Source organism: Nansenia antarctica (genome assembly GCF_963989245.1).
Source record: "Nansenia antarctica genome assembly, chromosome: 7".
Lineage (NCBI taxonomy): Eukaryota > Metazoa > Chordata > Actinopteri > Argentiniformes > Microstomatidae > Nansenia > Nansenia antarctica.
Genome location: NC_137677.1, coordinates 40,493,949 through 40,513,948, shown reverse-complemented (window position 1 = coordinate 40,513,948; position 20,000 = coordinate 40,493,949). Strand labels below are relative to the sequence as shown.

At 47.1% G+C, this 20,000-nt stretch overlaps 1 protein-coding gene across 1 annotated transcript in view; it reads left to right on the top strand.

Annotated features, from left to right (window-relative positions):
• Window positions 1-20,000, top strand: part of hdac4 (histone deacetylase 4) — a gene marked incomplete at its 5' end in the record, with an annotated part of 72,597 nt that overhangs the window by 32,840 nt on the left and 19,757 nt on the right. Inside the window, 4 exons of the mRNA XM_080536754.1 lie at window positions 8,979-9,034; window positions 9,457-9,544; window positions 11,532-11,651; window positions 13,685-13,782. Of these exons, the coding sequence (XP_080392880.1) occupies window positions 8,979-9,034; window positions 9,457-9,544; window positions 11,532-11,651; window positions 13,685-13,782 (362 nt within the window). The remainder of the gene's footprint in view (window positions 1-8,978; window positions 9,035-9,456; window positions 9,545-11,531; window positions 11,652-13,684; window positions 13,783-20,000) is intronic.

The following is a 20,000-nucleotide window of genomic DNA, read 5'->3' as shown; positions in this document are numbered from 1 at the left end:
TTTTTTCATGGCGTTCCGAAATCCGATGTGACAGGAACGCTGGAAACAGCCGCTGTCCACTGCATTAGTCAACTACATGCTCCTACATGCTCCCGCTCACTGTTCTCCATCAAAAATGGCTTTCTTTTCTCTCTTGCTCTCAACGAAGGCGGTCACATTTTTCCCTCTCTCTCCTCCCACTGCTTGTTTGTCTTGTCTCTGTTGTCTCTGCCTCCGGAGCTCCTCTTTGCACTGTCTTTTCGAAACTATCTGAGTTAAACATGGAATTGATAAGCTGGTCTCTCAACGCAATTGACAAAATGTTTTCTACAAGAAGCTCAGGTTCAGAGAACCTGTTTGCCCAGATGGCACTTTCGCCGCAGGCTACACGATGGACTCGTGGGAGAAATGGAGGGTTGTGTGCCTGGCGATTCTCTCCCTAGAGGACATCGAAGACGTCTACCTATTTGGATTTATGATAACAGGACATCTGCTAATTGGACTGAGCATTGCCCTGGTCTATCGGAAAATTGGAAAGACGGCAGCTGCCCAAGCAGCCCTTAAGCTGCCCGTCATGTTCAACGAGATGGGCAGAGCAGTGAGTACTCAGACTGTTGTGATATCTGAACTGAATCGCAAGATGGATAACTTTTTGGAGAAACTCACTGCTTTGCAAGACGAAGTCAAGTTGAGATCCACAGACTTTAGGGGAGAATAACTATTTACTGTTCCCTCGCTAACCCAAACATCTAATCTCCATTCCGGTGCCCCCCCCCCCCCCCCTGCTCGGCCCGGCAAAGCCGGCAAGACCCCCCTATCCCTCATGGACACCTGTTGTTGACTTTTGGACTGAGCCTGATCGAGGTCGTCTCCACAGCAACCTGCTGTGTTATCGCGAAGACACTCTGCGGAATGAGCCACCGAGATTGTGGAACAACCGGGAGGACACCTCCAGCATACACACACACAAACACGGACTTGCTTCAAGGACTCACACATACATAAACACGCACGCACCCCACCCCATACCCCTGCCCCTTCGCCCCCCCCCCCCCCAACCGTGGCAGCACAGTGCGCCGCGATTAGAATAGCAGATGTTAAGAACAGCACACAGGTGTTTTCTTTCCTACAGACGGTGATGTAACCCCTCCCTTACCCCACCCCTCCCCTGCTGTTGTGTCTCGTGTTAAATTGTTCCCCCCCTCCCCCCCCCCTTTTTCCTTTTCCTTTTTTTCTTCATTCTATGGTTGTATATGTACTGTTGTAAAGCGCTTTGAGTTGCATTTCTTGTACGAAAGGCGCTATATAAATAAAGCTTGACTTACTTACTTACTTACATCCATCAATAATATTACATAATAACAACTGCTCTGATTGCGGGTTGTTTTGGTTTAATAAGTGCCGCTATACAGCTATATCGCCATATACCGTCAAGGGGGGAAATGATACATGGAACTAGGTCAAAACACACGACTCATGCACAAATCAGCCTAATGTTAGATAGATGTCTTTACATTAAATATATAAATAAACAGGATTTACATCTTGGAAATGTGAATCGCGTTCTGATGACATGGTGTATTTCTATGGGGAGGCTGTGCCTGACGCTTCCGTTGGACTGGGACGCCCATACAATCAATTGTTGCAGAGGAACAGGGTGACTGTCACCCTGTGACAAACACACAGATATGAGGGCTCCGGTGTCTTGCTTTGGTAGTTTAATGAAAGTGCCCAGGTAATAGTTTTGCTATTATTGTCTTTTACTGCTGAGCATCGAAACCCTCGGATCTGGCTGAAGCACGCTAGAACGGTGGAACGGTGTATTGCTATGTCTACAGCACATCGGCATAATAGCGAAAAAAAATTCTGCTCGTTATAAAGAAAAGTTCTATAATGCATTGAAATGACATTAAACTAAGATAATAAGATGGTTATCATACTTTTTAAAAAATCTTTATTAATAAGTAATTACAGAGAAAGTAAATGACATTTCGTGACGTTAGGATTATAAGGTTCTATCTACATTTTTGTCAAAATTGAATTTTTTACATAATCTGATCCATTAGGTGTTTATTAATGCCTGTGTGGTGTTATTTTTAAAATGTTGAAATTATCGAGTTAGTAATTCATAAAATACAAAGGTTCCATCTCACAAAACATAATGGAATGTAAAAACTTTGACGCTCAATATCTCTGAACTACCCTAAACGGAGATAGAACCGTATAATTGTAAGCTCACGATTTGTGGCTGTGTTCCGCATTGAATAGAGCGAAATAACATTTCTGTAGATGATTCGCAATGCATCCTGGAATCAAGTGGTATGGCTCCAAAGCTAGTCTGCTCTTGAAATCACTCCAAACGAAGCTGTGGATAGCCCTCCCCCTTCCCCCTAGCCCTCGATGAAATATGAATTGGGACACCCCTACCCTAAACGTGAACACGCAAAACGAAGCCATAGGGGTGAAAACGAAGCCATAGGGGTGAATTGGGATTGGCCCTAGGGTCATGTTCTCACATGAAAGTCCGAATCAGGACCCGGAGCAAGTGGATGAGTTTGCAACATTGTTGCATAAATTATTTCTCTGATTTGCGTTCTCACAGCCCTTCATGTAAACAAAGTAACATACGCAATCAAAGCAACAGACGTGGTAGTTGATTGGTCAGAAAAATTGAGAATTGGCCGTTGTCCCTCTCTTATCCAGATCAACACGCGTGCGCTGTTGTTTTCCTATGGACTGCCTCGGGCAGCGTTCTGACCAAAAGCGAAGCGAAGCAAAGTGATGGATGCGTAGTTTGTAACCTAAGCGAAACCACCCTTTTCAAGCGGAGCATCCGAGGGCTGTTTGCTCTGGGAGTTACTTCGAATGCGCGTTCTCACAGCTCCAAACGACGCAGAGCAAAGCGAACTTTATCCTAAACTCCGTTTCAAGTGAAGCAAATGTTCTAGTGAGAACACCCCCTAAGTCATACACAGATAAACACCACCGGCCTTTAGCCTATGTAACCAACGCTAACTCTACCAGCTCAGGTGAATACGTGATGAGGAGAGAGAGCGGTGACGATGAAGCCGTCATTAGGAGTGTGCTTGTGAATGAGACTCCCTACAACCCCTCCCCCCCCCCCCGCCAAAAGGCTAATCATTTAACCTAGCGTGTGACATTTAACCTAGCGTGTGACTCGTCTCAGGTGAGTGAGGTTTAGAGCACAAGGCAGTGATCGTTAGGCCTCATTAGCTGCTAACGCTAACGGCGTCGCTAACGCCTGCCGTGAAAACAGGAGGACAACAAGACCACGCTAGCGGAGGCTAGTTCATTAGCCCGCTAACGCTGCCTCGTTAGACTCACGCAACCCGTCACACCTCCAGACTGGGGGAGGAATGTTGCACTCCCCCCCTCCCCCTCCCCCACCCCCTCTCCTCTCCAGACTCTCATTAGCACCTCTCAGACAGACACCCCCCCCCGCCTCTCTGCGTCTGCGGCAACGCCACCCACCCCCCGTCCCCCGCCCAACGTTTGAACCCAGTGGGGCGGCCCCTAGCGCGCGGGCACCGCTAACGGCTAACAGTCACCCTGCTAGCGGCTGGTGCTTTTATGAGCCACACACACACACACACCACACCACGGCCACCTGCTGAGCTGCTTCAGCTGGCGGCCCGGAGATTAATAACGTTCTGAGCTGTTAGCTGTTAGCACACCACGCTAACGTAGCTGAGCGGCGGTGGAGTTTCTCATTCATTCCCAGTTCCTCTAGTTAGCGTCGTATCTGTTAGCTTGGCTCACTTTCAGCGTCGGTCTTCAAGAGTAATGAGGAGAATGTCCCGGAAAATATGTCCACCCTTCTCTGGGATCACAGGGGAGTGGCCCCCGCCTGCAGCTTAACTTCATCCACACACACACACACACACACAGACACACACACACACACACAGACACACACACACACACACACAGGCACGCGAAGCGAACCCCCCAAAGGAGAAAGCGATCCTAACTTCACCTGCGCCGGCCATGACAACATTCCACATGCATCGTCAAGTTTTTTTTTTTTTTTTACACAGAACTCCGGAATCCCGTTTAATCTCTTGGAATCACACACACTCTCAGACACACACACACACACACGTCTCTTTGAAACAGCGCCCGCTGCCTATCGTCAGTGTGGATCCGAACCTCCCCCCCCCCCCCCCCCTCCTCGCTAGAATAATATCCTCTGTGGCGAGGTAATATGCAGCAGCTGCCTCAACATCATTAGAATGGGCGTCCCCACACACCCACACACACACACACACACACACACACTCACTCACACACTCACACACTCTGGTCCCCACACACACACTCACACACTCTGATCCCCACACACACACTCACACACTAACACACTCTGGTCCCCACACACACACTCACACACTAACACACTCTGGTCCCCACACACACACTCACACACTAACACACTCTGGTCCCCACACACACACTCACACACTCTGGTCCCCTCACACACACACTCACACAATCTGGTCCCCTCACATCCACACACACACACACTCACACACTAACACACTCTGGTCCCCACACACACACTCACACACTAACACACTCTGGTCCCCACATCCACACTCACACACTCTGGTCCCCCCACACACACACTCACACACTAACACACTCTGGTCCCCTCACACACACACTCACACACTCTGGTCCCCACACACACACTCACACACTAACACACTCTGGTCCCCTCACACACACACTCACACACTCTGGTCCCCACACACACACACTCACACACTAACACACTCTGGTCCCCTCACACACACACACACACACACACACACTCTGGTCCACACACACACACTCACACACTCACACACTCTGGTCCCCCCCCCCCCACACACACACACACTCACACACTCTGGTCCCCCTACACACACACACACTCACACACTCTGGTCCCCACACATCCACACACACACACTAACACACTCTGGTCCCCACACACACACACTCACACACTAACACACTCTGGTCCCCCCCCCCACACACACACACACACACACACACTCTGGTCCACACACACACACTCACACACTCACACACTCTGGTCCCCTCACACACACACACACACACACACACACACTGGTCCCCACACATCCACACTCACACACTAACACACTCTGGTCCCCACACACACACACTCACACACTAACACACTCTGGTCCCCACACACACACACACACACACTAACACACTCGGGTCCCCTCACATCCACACACACACACTCACACACTAACACACTCTGGTCCCCTCACACACACACTCACACACTCTGGTCCCCACACACACACACTCACACACTAACACACTCTGGTCCCCCCCCCCACACACACACACACACACACACTCTGGTCCACACACACACACTCACACACTCACACACTCTGGTCCCCTCACACACACACTCACACACACTAACACACTCGGTCCCCTCACATCCACACACACACACACACACACACTAACACACTCGGGTCCCCACACAAACACACTAACACACTCTGGTCCCCTCACAAACACACTCACACACTAACACACTCTGGTCCCCACACAAACACACTCACACACTAACACACTCTGGTCCCCTCACAAACACACTCACACACTAACACACTCTGGTCCCCTCACACACACACTAACACACTCTGGTCCCCACACAAACACACTAACACACTCTGGTCCCCTCACAAACACACTCACACACTAACACACTCTGGTCCCCTCACAAACACACTCACACACTAACACACTCTGGTCCCCTCACACACACACTAACACACTCTGGTCCCCACACAAACACACTCACACACTAACACACTCTGGTCCCCACACAAACACACTCACACACTAACACACTCTGGTCCCCTCACAAACACACTCACACACTAACACACTCTGGTCCCCACACACACACACTAACACACTCTGGTCCCCTCACACACACACTAACACACTCTGGTCCCCACACACACACACTAACACACTCTGGTCCCCACACACACACACTAACACACTCTGGTCCCCTCACACACACACACTAACACACTCTGGTCCCCTCACTCACACACTAACACACTCTGGTCCCCTCACACACACACTCACACACTCTGGTCCCCACACATCCACACTCAAACACTAACACACTCTGGTCCCCACACACACACACACACACACACACACTCTGGTCCCCTCTCACACACACACACACACACACACACACACACTCTGGTCCCCTCACACACACACACACACACACACACTCTGGTCCCCTCACACACACACACACACTCTGGTCCCCTCACACACACACACACACACTCTGGTCCCCTCACGTCCCCTTATAGCACGGCACAGGGCGGGGGGAGTCCCCCAGGTCCCCACATTAACAGACCATCCACACAGCTCCCAACTGACCGCCCAGCCGCCTGCGTGTGTACGTGTGTGTGCATGTGTCCATGTGTGTGTGTGTGTGTGTGTTTGTGCGAGTGAGTGAGTGTGTGTGAGTGAGTGCGTGTGCACGTACATGTGTGTGTGTGTTGTGAGACATCTGCAGTGTCTGAAACTCCCCCCTGTCAATGGCAAAACAATTAGGTGTGTGAGCCATGAGGGGATTTAAGGTCACGGAGGGAGGGAACTGAATCAGCATGGAGAGAGAGAGAGAGAAGAAGGAGAGTGAGAGGGAGATAGAGAGAGAGAGAGAATGAGAGGGAGAGAGAGAGAGGGGGAAGGAGAGAGAGTGAGAGAGAGAGAGAGAGGGAAGGAGAGAGGGACATCCACACTCACACACTCTGGTCCCCCCACACACACACTCACACACTAACACACTCTGGTCCCCTCACACACACACTCACACACTCTGGTCCCCACACACACACTCACACACTAACACACTCTGGTCCCCTCACACACACACTCACACACTCTGGTCCCCACACACACACACTCACACACTAACACACTCTGGTCCCCTCACACACACACACACACACACACACTCTGGTCCACACACACACACTCACACACTCACACACTCTGGTCCCCCCCCCCACACACACACACACACTCACACACTCTGGTCCCCCTACACACACACACACTCACACACTCTGGTCCCCACACATCCACACACACACACTAACACACTCTGGTCCCCACACACACACACTCACACACTAACACACTCTGGTCCCCCCCCCCCCACACACACACACACACACACTCTGGTCCACACACACACACTCACACACTCACACACTCTGGTCCCCTCACACACACACACACACACACACACACACACACTGGTCCCCACACATCCACACTCACACACTAACACACTCTGGTCCCCACACACACACACTCACACACTAACACACTCTGGTCCCCACACACACACACACACACACTAACACACTCGGGTCCCCTCACATCCACACACACACACTCACACACTAACACACTCTGGTCCCCTCACACACACACTCACACACTCTGGTCCCCACACACACACACTCACACACTAACACACTCTGGTCCCCCCCCCCACACACACACACACACTCTGGTCCACACACACACACTCACACACTCACACACTCTGGTCCCCTCACACACACACTCACACACACTAACACACTCGGCCCCCTCACATCCACACACACACACACACACACACTAACACACTCGGGTCCCCACACAAACACACTAACACACTCTGGTCCCCTCACAAACACACTCACACACTAACACACTCTGGTCCCCACACAAACACACTCACACACTAACACACTCTGGTCCCCTCACAAACACACTCACACACTAACACACTCTGGTCCCCTCACACACACACTAACACACTCTGGTCCACACACTAACACACTCTGGTCCCCTCACAAACACACTCACACACTAACACACTCTGGTCCCCTCACAAACACACTCACACACTAACACACTCTGGTCCCCTCACACACACACTAACACACTCTGGTCCCCACACAAACACACTCACACACTAACACACTCTGGTCCCCACACAAACACACTCACACACTAACACACTCTGGTCCCCTCACAAACACACTCACACACTAACACACTCTGGTCCCCACACACACACACTAACACACTCTGGTCCCCTCACACACACACTAACACACTCTGGTCCCCACACACACACACTAACACACTCTGGTCCCCACACACACACACTAACACACTCTGGTCCCCTCACACACACACACTAACACACTCTGGTCCCCTCACTCACACACTAACACACTCTGGTCCCCTCACACACACACTCACACACTCTGGTCCCCACACATCCACACTCAAACACTAACACACTCTGGTCCCCACACACACACACACACACACACACACACACACACACACACTCTGGTCCCCTCTCACACACACACACACACACACACACACACACTCTGGTCCCCTCACACACACACACACACTCTGGTCCCCTCACACACACACACACACACACACACTCTGGTCCCCTCACGTCCCCTTATAGCACGGCACAGAGAGGGGGAAGGAGAGAGAGTGAGAGAGAGAGAGAGGGAAGGAGAGAGGGAAGGAGAGAGAGTGAGAGGGAGAGAGAGAGAGTGAGAAGGAGAGAGAGAGAGAGAGAGAGAGAGAAGGAGAGAGAGAAAGAGGGAAGGAGCGAGAGAGAGAGTGAGAGGGAAGGAGAGAGAGAGAGAGTGAGGAGGAGAGAGAGAGAAGGAGAGAGAAAGAGTGGGCACTTTTTGTACCTGTCTGTGTGTTATCCTATGACGTGAATAGGGACACCTTGTTCATTTCCTGATTTCTACGGTCAATGTCAAAATACTGTGTGTGTGTGTGTGTGTGTGTGTGTGTGTGTGTGTGTGTGCGTGTTGATGACAGTGTGGATTGTGGGTCACTTGACTGCAGCTTTCTCTGATTGGCAGAACGGTTTCGCCGTGGTCCGGCCCCCTGGACATCACGCAGAAGAGAGCACGCCCATGTAAGCCCCACCCCCTTGTTATTTGTCTGCCTTTTCCCATTGGCTCAGGTTCTGGCGACTCACATACTCGCCTTCTGACCCGCCCACTTGAGCTGGGCAGCGTCACCTAGCAACAGGGGGAGGTTTACAGAAGACGTTCGTCATTCGGAATTCGAGTTATGCTCAAGTTATTGTTTTCGTGTGGAAAAAACAACATCGGACACCCACTAATTGTCTCTCTCTCTCTCTCTCTCTCTGTCTGTCTCTCCATATCTCTCTGTCTGTCTCTCTCTCTCTCTCTCTCTCTCTCTCTCTGTCTGTCTCTCCATGTCTCTCTGTCTGTCTCTCTCTGTCTCTGTCTGTCTGTCTCTCTCTCTCTCTCTGTCTGTCTCTCTGTCTGTCTCTCCATGTCTCTTTGTCCTTTCGCTGTTCCTCCCTCACAGGGGATTCTGTTACTTCAACTCGGTAGCCATCGCAGCCAAACTCCTCCAACAGAGGCTCAGCGTCAGTAAAATCCTGATCGTAGACTGGGTGAGTTGACCCTCCCGGTGGGGACGACCGTTCTGTCGTCGCGCTGGCCCGCTACTGCGGACAAAATGGCCGCCGGTTTACCTGTCCAGGTCCAGGTCCAGGAGTGTGTGTGCGTAGGGGGCGAATCGTTTCATTTTCTAATAGGGTCATCATATCACCTGTCCTGTGTGACAGACACCACGTGAAACGAGTCGAAATCCGAAGCTTTCGGGTTCGATAACGACAATGCCGTTATCCGTTTGTCACACAGGAAGTGACATTGTGGACTCAACGGTTAGAACCTGTTGTAAACAGGAAGTAGGTGTTATGAAGATAGTGGGATGGTGAGACGCCGGTCACGTTTAGGTCACAGTGAACGTAGAACACAGTCAGGCTCAGAGAGACACAGAGAGGTACAGAGAGACACAGAGAGACACAGAGACACACAGAGAGGCTCAGAGAGACACAGAGAGAGACACAGAGACACACAGAGAGAGACACAGAGACACACAGAGACACACAGAGAGGCTCAGAGAGACACAGAGTGACACAGAGAGACACAGAGAGACACAGAGAGACACAGAGAGACACAGAGAGACACAGAGAGACACAGAGAGGCTCAGAGAGGCTCAGAGAGGCTCAGAGAGGCTCAGAGAGACTCAGAGAGACACAGAGAGACACAGAGAGACACAGAGAGACACAGAGAGACACAGAGAGGCTCAGAGAGGCTCAGAGAGGCTCAGAGAGACTCAGAGAGACACAGAGAGACACAGAGAGGCTCAGAGAGGCTCAGAGAGGCTCAGAGAGACTCAGAGAGACACAGAGAGAGACACAGAGACACACAGAGAGAGACACAGAGACACACAGAGAGGCTCAGAGAGACACAGAGAGACACAGAGACACACAGAGAGGCTCAGAGAGGCTCAGAGAGACACACAGAGAGACACAGAGAGGCTCAGAGAGACACAGAGAGACACAGAGACACACAGAGAGACACAGAGAGAGACACAGTGAGGCTCAAAGAAGCGAGAGGAAGAGACCGGTGGCAGCACGGCCGGTCCTCTGCTGGGGTCGTTAAAGTCCGCCCCACAGCCTTTGAAGCACTTTTCATTTCCTGCCGGTGTCTGTCACCAGACGACTTCTAAAGCCAGTCCTGTCATGCAGGGGGAAGAAGGGACACACACACACACACACACTCTGGTCCCCTCACGTCCACACACACACACACACACACACTCAGGTCCCCTCACGTCCCCTCTTAGCACGGCACGGGGTGGGACACAACCTTATTTTTATTTATTTTTTGACCCAGTTGTTTTGTATGAGAGAGTGTCTCGACATAGAAGCGACTCACTTTTTCATATTTGTTTTGAATACGTTGGTCCAAGTCCTGTTAAAGTGATTTTGTCCCCTGAGAAAATGTGGCATCGCAATTTGATGTGGTAATCCACATGAGTCACTCTGATCTAAAGCAGAGGCCATGTGACAGTAGCTGGTGAAAGGGGGAACCAGTAACAATGCAAGGCAACCAATCACAATGTTCAGACTTTTATTCTGAAAAATGTTAATGCAAAAATGTTGTTGAAAATCAATGACACTCTCGCTCAGTCAAGCCAAAATACTGCAAAGCAAAGGATTCGGTGAGTAATCCCCACTACTATCTAGTTAGTGTAGAGTAGTGCGGATTACTCACTGAATCCATTGCATTGCAATGTTATGCCTTGACATTTTTCAGAATAAAAGTCTGAACATTTTGACCGATTGCCAACTTGTTCCCGCATTCACCGGCTGCTGTCACATATAAGTTCTTTCAAAATGACATAAATTATACAGAATCCATAGTGTAAATTTTGGCTGACGACCATTAACCTTGTGGATCTATAGCAGCTGATTCTGGGTAGATGTGTTCTATTCAACGTGTGGTTTAGAATAGGATTGGGTTGTGATGAGCTGACCCTGGATCAGGAAGTAACCAGTCTCTATCTTGCTCTTCCTCCACCTCTTTCAGGATGTTCACCACGGCAACGGCACTCAGCAGGCATTCTACAGTGACCCAAACATTCTGTACCTGTCTCTCCATCGCTATGACGACGGAAACTTCTTTCCCGGAAGTGGAGCGCCTGACGAGGTGAGGCAGAGTGTGTGTGTGTGTGTGTGTGTGTGTATGTGTGTGTGTGTGCGTGTGCGTGCGCGTGCGCGTGCGTGTGCGCGTGCATGTGTATTCGTAGTGGTGCGTGTGCGTGTGTGCATGTGTATTTGTAGTGGTGTGTGTGTGTGTGTGTGTGTGTGTGTGTGTGTGTTTGTGTGTGTGTGTGTGTAATGATATGATTTTACCTGTCTCAGGGGGAAATAACCATTACCAAATGAGAGAACTGGCCACCACTCACTCCATTCAACACTGACTATAAAATGTAATCCATTCAATTGGATTTAAATGGACTCAAGCAGAGAGCACACTACCGCCTTTAACAGTTGTTGGTGTAAAGTCAGATTCTTCTAGCCCTCTCATGTAGTTTTAATCAAACATACAAGCTTCCAAATGTGTTTAAACATTTAGGCTTTCAAATGTAGACAATGTTGCTGTCATTCAAAGTCAAATTGGCAACACTGGCAACAGTCAATGACGTACGCTTCTCCCTGGGTAGCAACTGTTCTGCTGTCTTATTTGTTCGTTTGACTGCAGTCTAATTGTTTAATTTCCAGACACATCGTTCTTAATGATGGGATCATTGGCGTAGCTAACTGCCAGCTGAATGTATTGCTTGTGCGTGCACACACATCTGTTTCTGCGAGTGTGTGTTTGTGTGTGTGTGTGTGTGTGTGTGTGTGTGTGTGTGTGCATATGTACACACATGTCTGTGTGCGTGTGTGTCATATTTGCCTGGCAGCCACTGTCCGTTCTTTAACAGGTAAACGGCAGCAGTCCCAGCAGCCTTTGCCAAGACATGACTTCTATTCACAGAACTTCAGTAGACAGTTATAATAATGTGGTCAGGGCTCGACATTAAGGCTTGTCCGCTTGTCCGGGACATTTTATGTTTTTTTTAAGTACATTTTATGTTCGGACAAGTGGACTTCCTCCTGCACTTGTCCAATGGACAAGTCAAAACAAAGACAAAAATAAATAAATCAATATCTATTAATATCCACAAAAAATAAATTGCTCCTTCAGTTGTCCGATCAGAAAAGTAATAAATGTATTAACGAGCTATGCCTCGTTCTCGCTGCCTATGAGGCAAAGTTGGCTTGTGGACATTGTAAGTCCGTAGTGAAAAAAACCGACACGTTACTCAAACCAGCAAGCACGATGTTCCTTCAAGCACCTAGAACTGGCCAGGTGCCAGGAAAAGCAGGGAAACGCAAAATGTAATCGGATGAAACACCTGCACCACTGCTGTGTTCTGCCAATGTATGCTGCCTTGTCAAAAAATCTGTCCGCTGAGTAGGGGAGCGTGTGGTATGTTGTCACACGCTGTCTAACATTTACTGGGCACAATATAGTATAAATATCATACCAAATGAAAGAAGGAAGTCTAGGGCACATATTTTGTATGTATTATATCTTGATATCTTATTTCAGTATGGAGCTGTCGACCGTTAAATAGACAGTGTGCATTTGTGACAATTTCCCCCATCAGCGGGTAAATTGTTACACTACGTCGGGCAAGTTGTCACATTGGATTATCAACAAATAAGAACACAACTAATTAATAGTGAATATTGATTATAATTTCAAATTCCAAAACCAAATCCAACTTAATTAAATAACTTTAAAATAATTAAAACAATCCTGCCTAGAGAATCTGACCAATCATGCCTTTCAATTAAAACATTAATGCTGGCAGAGCACAAATAAATGAAGTGGCACGATCACTTTACTTCAAACTTTGAAATCGAACGTTCTCTGGCGTGCACGTAGATCCACAGTAATTGTTGGAATTGGAATGTAATGTATTACTGGCTTGTAGTGTTTTAGTAGGTAGACAAGACAGACACACACACGCGAGCGTGCGCTCCATCATATTTGGACTTATAAGTAACTTGAGCTCTCGGAAAAGTAAAAGATAAATTCACTTGTCCAAAGGACAATGTGTGTCCATGTGTGTGTGCATCCTACCAACCCATCTTGTGTGTTGTGTGTGTTGTTGTGTTGTGCTCCAGGTGGGCAGCGGAGCAGGCATGGGCTTCAACGTCAACATGGCCTTCACTGGAGGCCTGGAGCCCCCCATGGGAGATGTGGACTACCTGGCTGCCTTCAGGTAAGACCCTGGAGGATGGTCAGAGAGAGAGAGAGAGAGAGAAATATGAGTGAGAGAGAGAGGAAGTGAATGAGTGAGAGAAGAGCGTGACAGTGAACGAAGGAGGGCTCTAACTTTACGTCTGCTGAAAACGGGAAGGTTAGAAGCCAGGTGCAAAGGGCTGACAGAGAAAGAGAATGAGAGAGTTAGGAGATGGAGAAAGAGAGGGAGAGGGAGATTGAGGAGGAGATGACAACAGAGTGGGTGAAAGAGGAGAGAAAATGTGATGGTGGGGGGGGGGGTAGGAAGAGGAGGGTATGGGGAGGGAGAGAGAGGAGGAGAGAAGATAAAAGGAGTATAGGCAAGGGAGGGAGAGAGAAGTGCCTGTTAAGTGTAGGATTTACAGCTTTTCTTGGCTGGTTGGTGTGTAGAGAGCAAGGGGACCTCTTAGATTCAGAGAGAGGGGTGTATATCAGCAGGCTGAGGGTCTCGGAGCACCAGCTCTGGGCCTGACAGCTCCCAGCTCTGGGACCATACGTACAGGCAGGCCGGGCCACAAACCTACGCACTGCCATTAAAAGGATATTTCACTCAAATCTCATCACTCATCGGTTTCCTGCTTTGAAAGTAGTTGTGAGTTGATGCTGTGAGTTTACTTAGTCTCAATATACATAGATAATGATATTGTGGTGCTATAGATGTTGTTGTTGTTGTTTTATTCTGCTTTAAATGTTGTTATCTATGCACACCAGAATAAAAATAAAATAAAAATACATGTTTAAGTGGCATATATATGATTTTATTGCCGAAAAAGACAGGAAGTTCAATTCATCCCCAGAAATGTATATCCTACGCACTGACATGGTTTTCCAGCACACTCAGCTTTGACTCCTGCTGCAGTACAGCGTGTTGGTCTACTAAACAACACACACTCACCACTACTAGTGTGCCCTTGAGTAAGGCACTTAGCCCTCAGTTACTCCAGGGGGAATGTCCCTGTAATTCGTAATTGTAAGTCGCTTTGGATTAAAAGCGTCTGCTAAATGGCAAAAAAATTAATTACAATTAAAATTAAATGAATTAAATTAAAATTAGAAGAATAGCCTAGGTTTGCATTTTGGTATAAGCCTATAGGTTATATGTCCTATATTCCTATGGTATCATTACCATCTTTGTTGCAAGCAAGTTAAAGATAATGACACATAAGTTAACACAACACTGGATGTGCTATACACAGCAGCAATATAATATAAAGCCTGAATATCAGTTTAATTTCCTGTCTTTTTCAGCAACACTATGTCACTTAAAATGTAGTTTGTTTGCATTAATTAAACGTTTTGGGGGGAGAACTAGAAGGTCTCATTAGGGCTAAGTTTTATTGTACTTCCTTTTTTGTCATTCTAAATTAACAATAACGGCAGCCTGGATGGTTTACATGAAGAGTATCTTATAAGTTGTTTCAATTTCGAAAAGGACACATTTTTGTCAGGCCTGAAATGATGTCCTTGGATTAACCTCAATTTCAAACAAATTATGTTTTTATGGACACTTCATGAAAGGATGTCAGACATGGAATATATGTGGCAGTCTGTCCCTGAAATTCCATATTCATTAACTCATAACGATATCATGTTTCTCAGTGGATAGCCTACTGCTGAAATGCGTGCGATGTGGCCTCGCAAAGCAAAGTACACACTTCCTGTCGTTCATGTTCCGCTTCGGCACCGCGAGTTGACGTTGAGCGTATTTCACATGATTGAAATTAAAGCTTTCTTGAATAAATGTTACATGCTGTGTGCAATGGCAAGAATAAATCTGAGAAGGGTGTCGAGATGATGGGAGCAGGCAGGTGGGGCTAGACAGAGAGAGAGGGAGGGAGAGTGTAGCAGATCAGACCTTCATGGTGACATACTTTTATTCATACTGTTCTGTAGCCTACAGTCTAATATATAACTCACAACATATATCACTGGAAACTAATTACAGTCATGTGAAAACCTTTGGACACCCCGTGAAATATGTAGTTCTTTTTTTAAGAGATATGGACATATTTGATCTTCTTTCAAACAATGACCTATAGTTGAAGAAGATGCAATTGAACCAAAAACAATGAAAATGTAACCCTATGCCCTAATAGCTGGTATTGCCCCCTTTGGCTGACATAACCTCAATTAGTCGTTTCCTAGAACTGTCTAGTGTCTACCAGTCTCCGACATCGACTGGGAGAACGTTTTTCTCACTCCTCCATACAGAATTCTTTCAGCTGTGTGATGTCGGAGAGGCTTGTTGCATGCACAGCCCGTTTCAAATCACCACACAGCATCTTGTTAGGATTATGATCCGGGCTTTGACTTGGGCTTTGACTTGAACTCTCCATGTCTTTCTTTTGAGCTATTCCTTGGTGGATTTACTAGAATGTTGAGTCATTGTCATGTTGCATGGTCCACATCCGCTTCAGCTCACTGAGCCAAGTGCTGCCCATGTTTCACTGCTTTACTGCCCGTGTCCAACAAGTCATTTGCAGTTGCCTACTGTCTGTATTTGACTGTTCTTTTTCAGACCTGTCCATCATATCATAACTGTCATATGTCATATCATTGCTGTAGCTTTGGACAGTTCTTGATGTGTTATGACGTTTTTAAACAACTGTAGGCTACTTTTCGATCTCATCTCAGTCCCACTGAACCCCAAAACCCTTACTGTTGTCTCGTATGAATCAAATCAAATCAAATCAAGTTTTATTTGTATAGCACATTTCTCACAAGATGTGACTCAATGTGCTTCACATGATGACAGAGCCACAAGCAGGCAACGGTAAAAAACCTGTACACTGTGCAGGCAGGAAAATTCCCTTGCAGCCCTCTACTCATAGAGCGACTACTACCAGTTCACCTCCCAGCACACAGCAGCGGCCCCCAAACCCCCCCACCCCCGGGGGGCCCCAGCCTCCCCACACACCCGACCCGCCCCACCACCAGCACACTCGGCCCAGCCAAGCAAGCACAGACCATAATAGCCCCGCACCAGGCTAGCCAAGCAGGTGCCCCAGCGGCGGAACAGACCAAGCAGGGAGGAGGAGAGGCCCGAGGACCCCCGGCACATAGCAAGCAAGCAAGGGCGAAAAACCTGTACACCGTGTATCCAGGAAATATTCCCTGCATATTATCAGCGTACACACTGTCCATACATTATTTAAAGTTGTTTCTGCATCGTTCTGCATCCAGCATGGGGCACAGATGGTACAGGTCCTGAAAACCTCTCACTTGGTTCTGTAAATCAATACGTTGCTATCAAAGCTGGCTCTACCTTATTCATGTCAGATGGCGCTAAAACATTTCCCCGATGAGAGAATGCATGATGACGGTGTGAGAGTAGATAGGAGTCGGTCCCATTGCTTGGTCCTCATTAAGATTAATCTGATATTTAAACAGGGGTGAAAGTGGTTTGAGTTTCTTACAGGAACTATAGGCTACTACCCCAACCTTCATCGTTTCATATTGTTCTCCTCCTGCCCCCAGCTTCATGCATCCCTGAACACACACATCGTGGTGTTGGTGTCGAAATTAGAAACACTTTAGGGCTGCCATGTTTCACCAAAAGTTTGGAGTGAGAGTTTTTGGTGGTGGAGCGACCCAAAACTGTGCACGTTTTGGTAGCGGCGGCCCCTCTCTCCCACACAATTATTTGTGCTAGTTTCCTGCAATTTTAAACCAGCACAAGAAATGAAAATAATTGGAACATTTGATAAAACAAGAGAAATTCAGATAATATATCTTAAGTCTTAATAAACAAATACAGTAGCCTACAGAGTCTAAAACAAAATTGGGCCTCATCAAGTGAACTCAACCCCTTGGTCAGCAGCAGAAAGACCCTTGGTCATCATCTTATATACAGTGCATAGATGGCTATCATGTTATACAGTACATACCAGGGTTTTTCCTGGGTCAAAATCAAGCCTTGGAGGTTGATGTTGTGCACGCGCAGTGCGCCCAAATTTTCTTTGAGGGACCTCCAATTGTTGTATTTGTATTGTAAATTGTAATTATTATTATTATTAATAATAATAATAATAATACGATGCGATTTGAAAGTACCAGTAGGCTACCAGATACGTATGCACATATTTTGCTACCAGGGTTGCCAGATGGAATTGACAATTTCCAGCCCAACCAGTCTACAAGCTGCCGAATCCACCCATCCAGTGTGACCAAAAGTAGCCCAATCTGGCAACACGGCTTGCTTATGGAAGCATATAGTGGACTAAGTTCAAATGTTAATGCAATTTGAGATTGCATTTGCATGTTCCACTTTTGCATGCATTCTTTCAGACAATATTCAAATTCAAATGCAATTCTAATGAGCGGATGTGTTTCCTAGAACATATAAATGCAATTGCTAATCACATTATTGCATTACAATTTGAATATTGACTCAAATAACGCAGGCAAAAATGGCAAATGAATATGCTATTTTGGGATTGCATAGTCATTTTCACATTAGAATGAAAATTTGAATTTTGTCAGCTACAAAGCGGATGTGTTTACTAGAACATGTAAATGCAATTGCGTATCACATTATTGCATTACAATTTGAATATTGACTCAAATAACGCAGGCAAAAGTGGCAAATTAATATGCTATTTTGGGATTGCATAGTAATTTTTACATTAGAATGAACTTGTCAGTTTTGTCAGTTACAAAGCAGCGCATGACTTTGAAAATTAAATGTCAAATGGCTTTGCATTATCATTTTAATATTGACAGCGAATGTGCACATCAGGTACATGAAAATGAAAATGCAAATCATTAGAATTGCATTTGAATTTGAATATTGTCTGAAAGAATGCATGCAAAAGTGGAACATACAAATGCAATCTCAAATTGCATTAACATTTGAATTAAGTCCACTATATGCTTCCGTACGGCGCGACTGTAATCCCGGTCGGACTGTCTCAGTGCCCAGTGCTGCCCACCCAACCACGTCGCGTCGCGTCGGGTCTACTGTAAAGCGGGTTAACATGTCCTTTTCAAAGGTATTAAAATAGACGCAACGAAACATAACGTCAGCCATGTGTTTCCTTGTTGGAAATTATGGATCGTGAATCGTGATTGCTTCTGCACTCTGCAGCAATCGGATTTTGATTGACAGGCAGCTGCATCTCTTCCCCCAACGGCGTTCCGGCACAGAAAGTCTTGCCGGAACGCCGCACCGGACCGTTCCGGCCCACTTTCACCTATGTATTTAAACCATTTCCACTCTTCGTCTCTGCAATTCATGAGCTATATGAGCTATAATAAACTACATGTTGCCAATCTATCTGACAAGGCAAACCATTCTCTTTTCAAACATAATATGTGGATAGACATTTGACCCATTGACTTAACATGGGAAGGCAAAGTTGGACTTGAATGAAAAGTGTCACGTATTGAACTTCTAGTCATTTCCATTCACTGCTCCAACATTTTCTAGTGGCCTCTCGTTGGAAACAAAATATGTATTTTCTTGAGTTATTTGTCCACAAAAATGTTTCAATGAAAACGGCTGAATGGATATTTATGACATTTGGCCTGTATTTAGGCTGTCACAAGTAGACATGCCAAACGGTTTTGAGAAATATTCAGTACCGGCGGAGACGTGGTGATAGGCAGAACAGCCTTTTTCGATGCAAAGTGCAAGTAGTCTTATACCCTGAGACACACGGCCGCTTGTCTCAATAACACAGCGTTTCAGTTTGGCCATAGACAAAATGTGTGTGTCGAAGGCGCCAAGATAAACATTGAAAGGATTATGAAACCAGATCTCTTTTGTTCTCAAACAAATCTTTAGAGCGAATCTTTAAATCGTTCAACCTTTCATCCACAGCCAGGTAACTGAGAGAAGTGTAAGAATAGGTCATGTTTTATAATGTGGGAATCACATTTCATGTGGTAAGCTCTCCTCCCAGAAGAGTGGAACTCTGAATAATTTGCCTTTTCACAGAGCTTTGGGAGGCTGGATATGTACGGCTGAGAAGCGGTGAAACATGAAGTATTATGTGTTGTAATACACGGCCGAGGCTCTGCCTCTGTGGCCTGCGCTTCTATCTGCCAACGAGGCAGATGCCAGGACTGAACTCCATTAGGAACGCTCTCAGGGGCTATTTATAAAACACACACACACACACACACACACACACACACTCACTCACTCACTCACTCACTCACTCTCTCACACACACACACACACACTCACTCACTCAC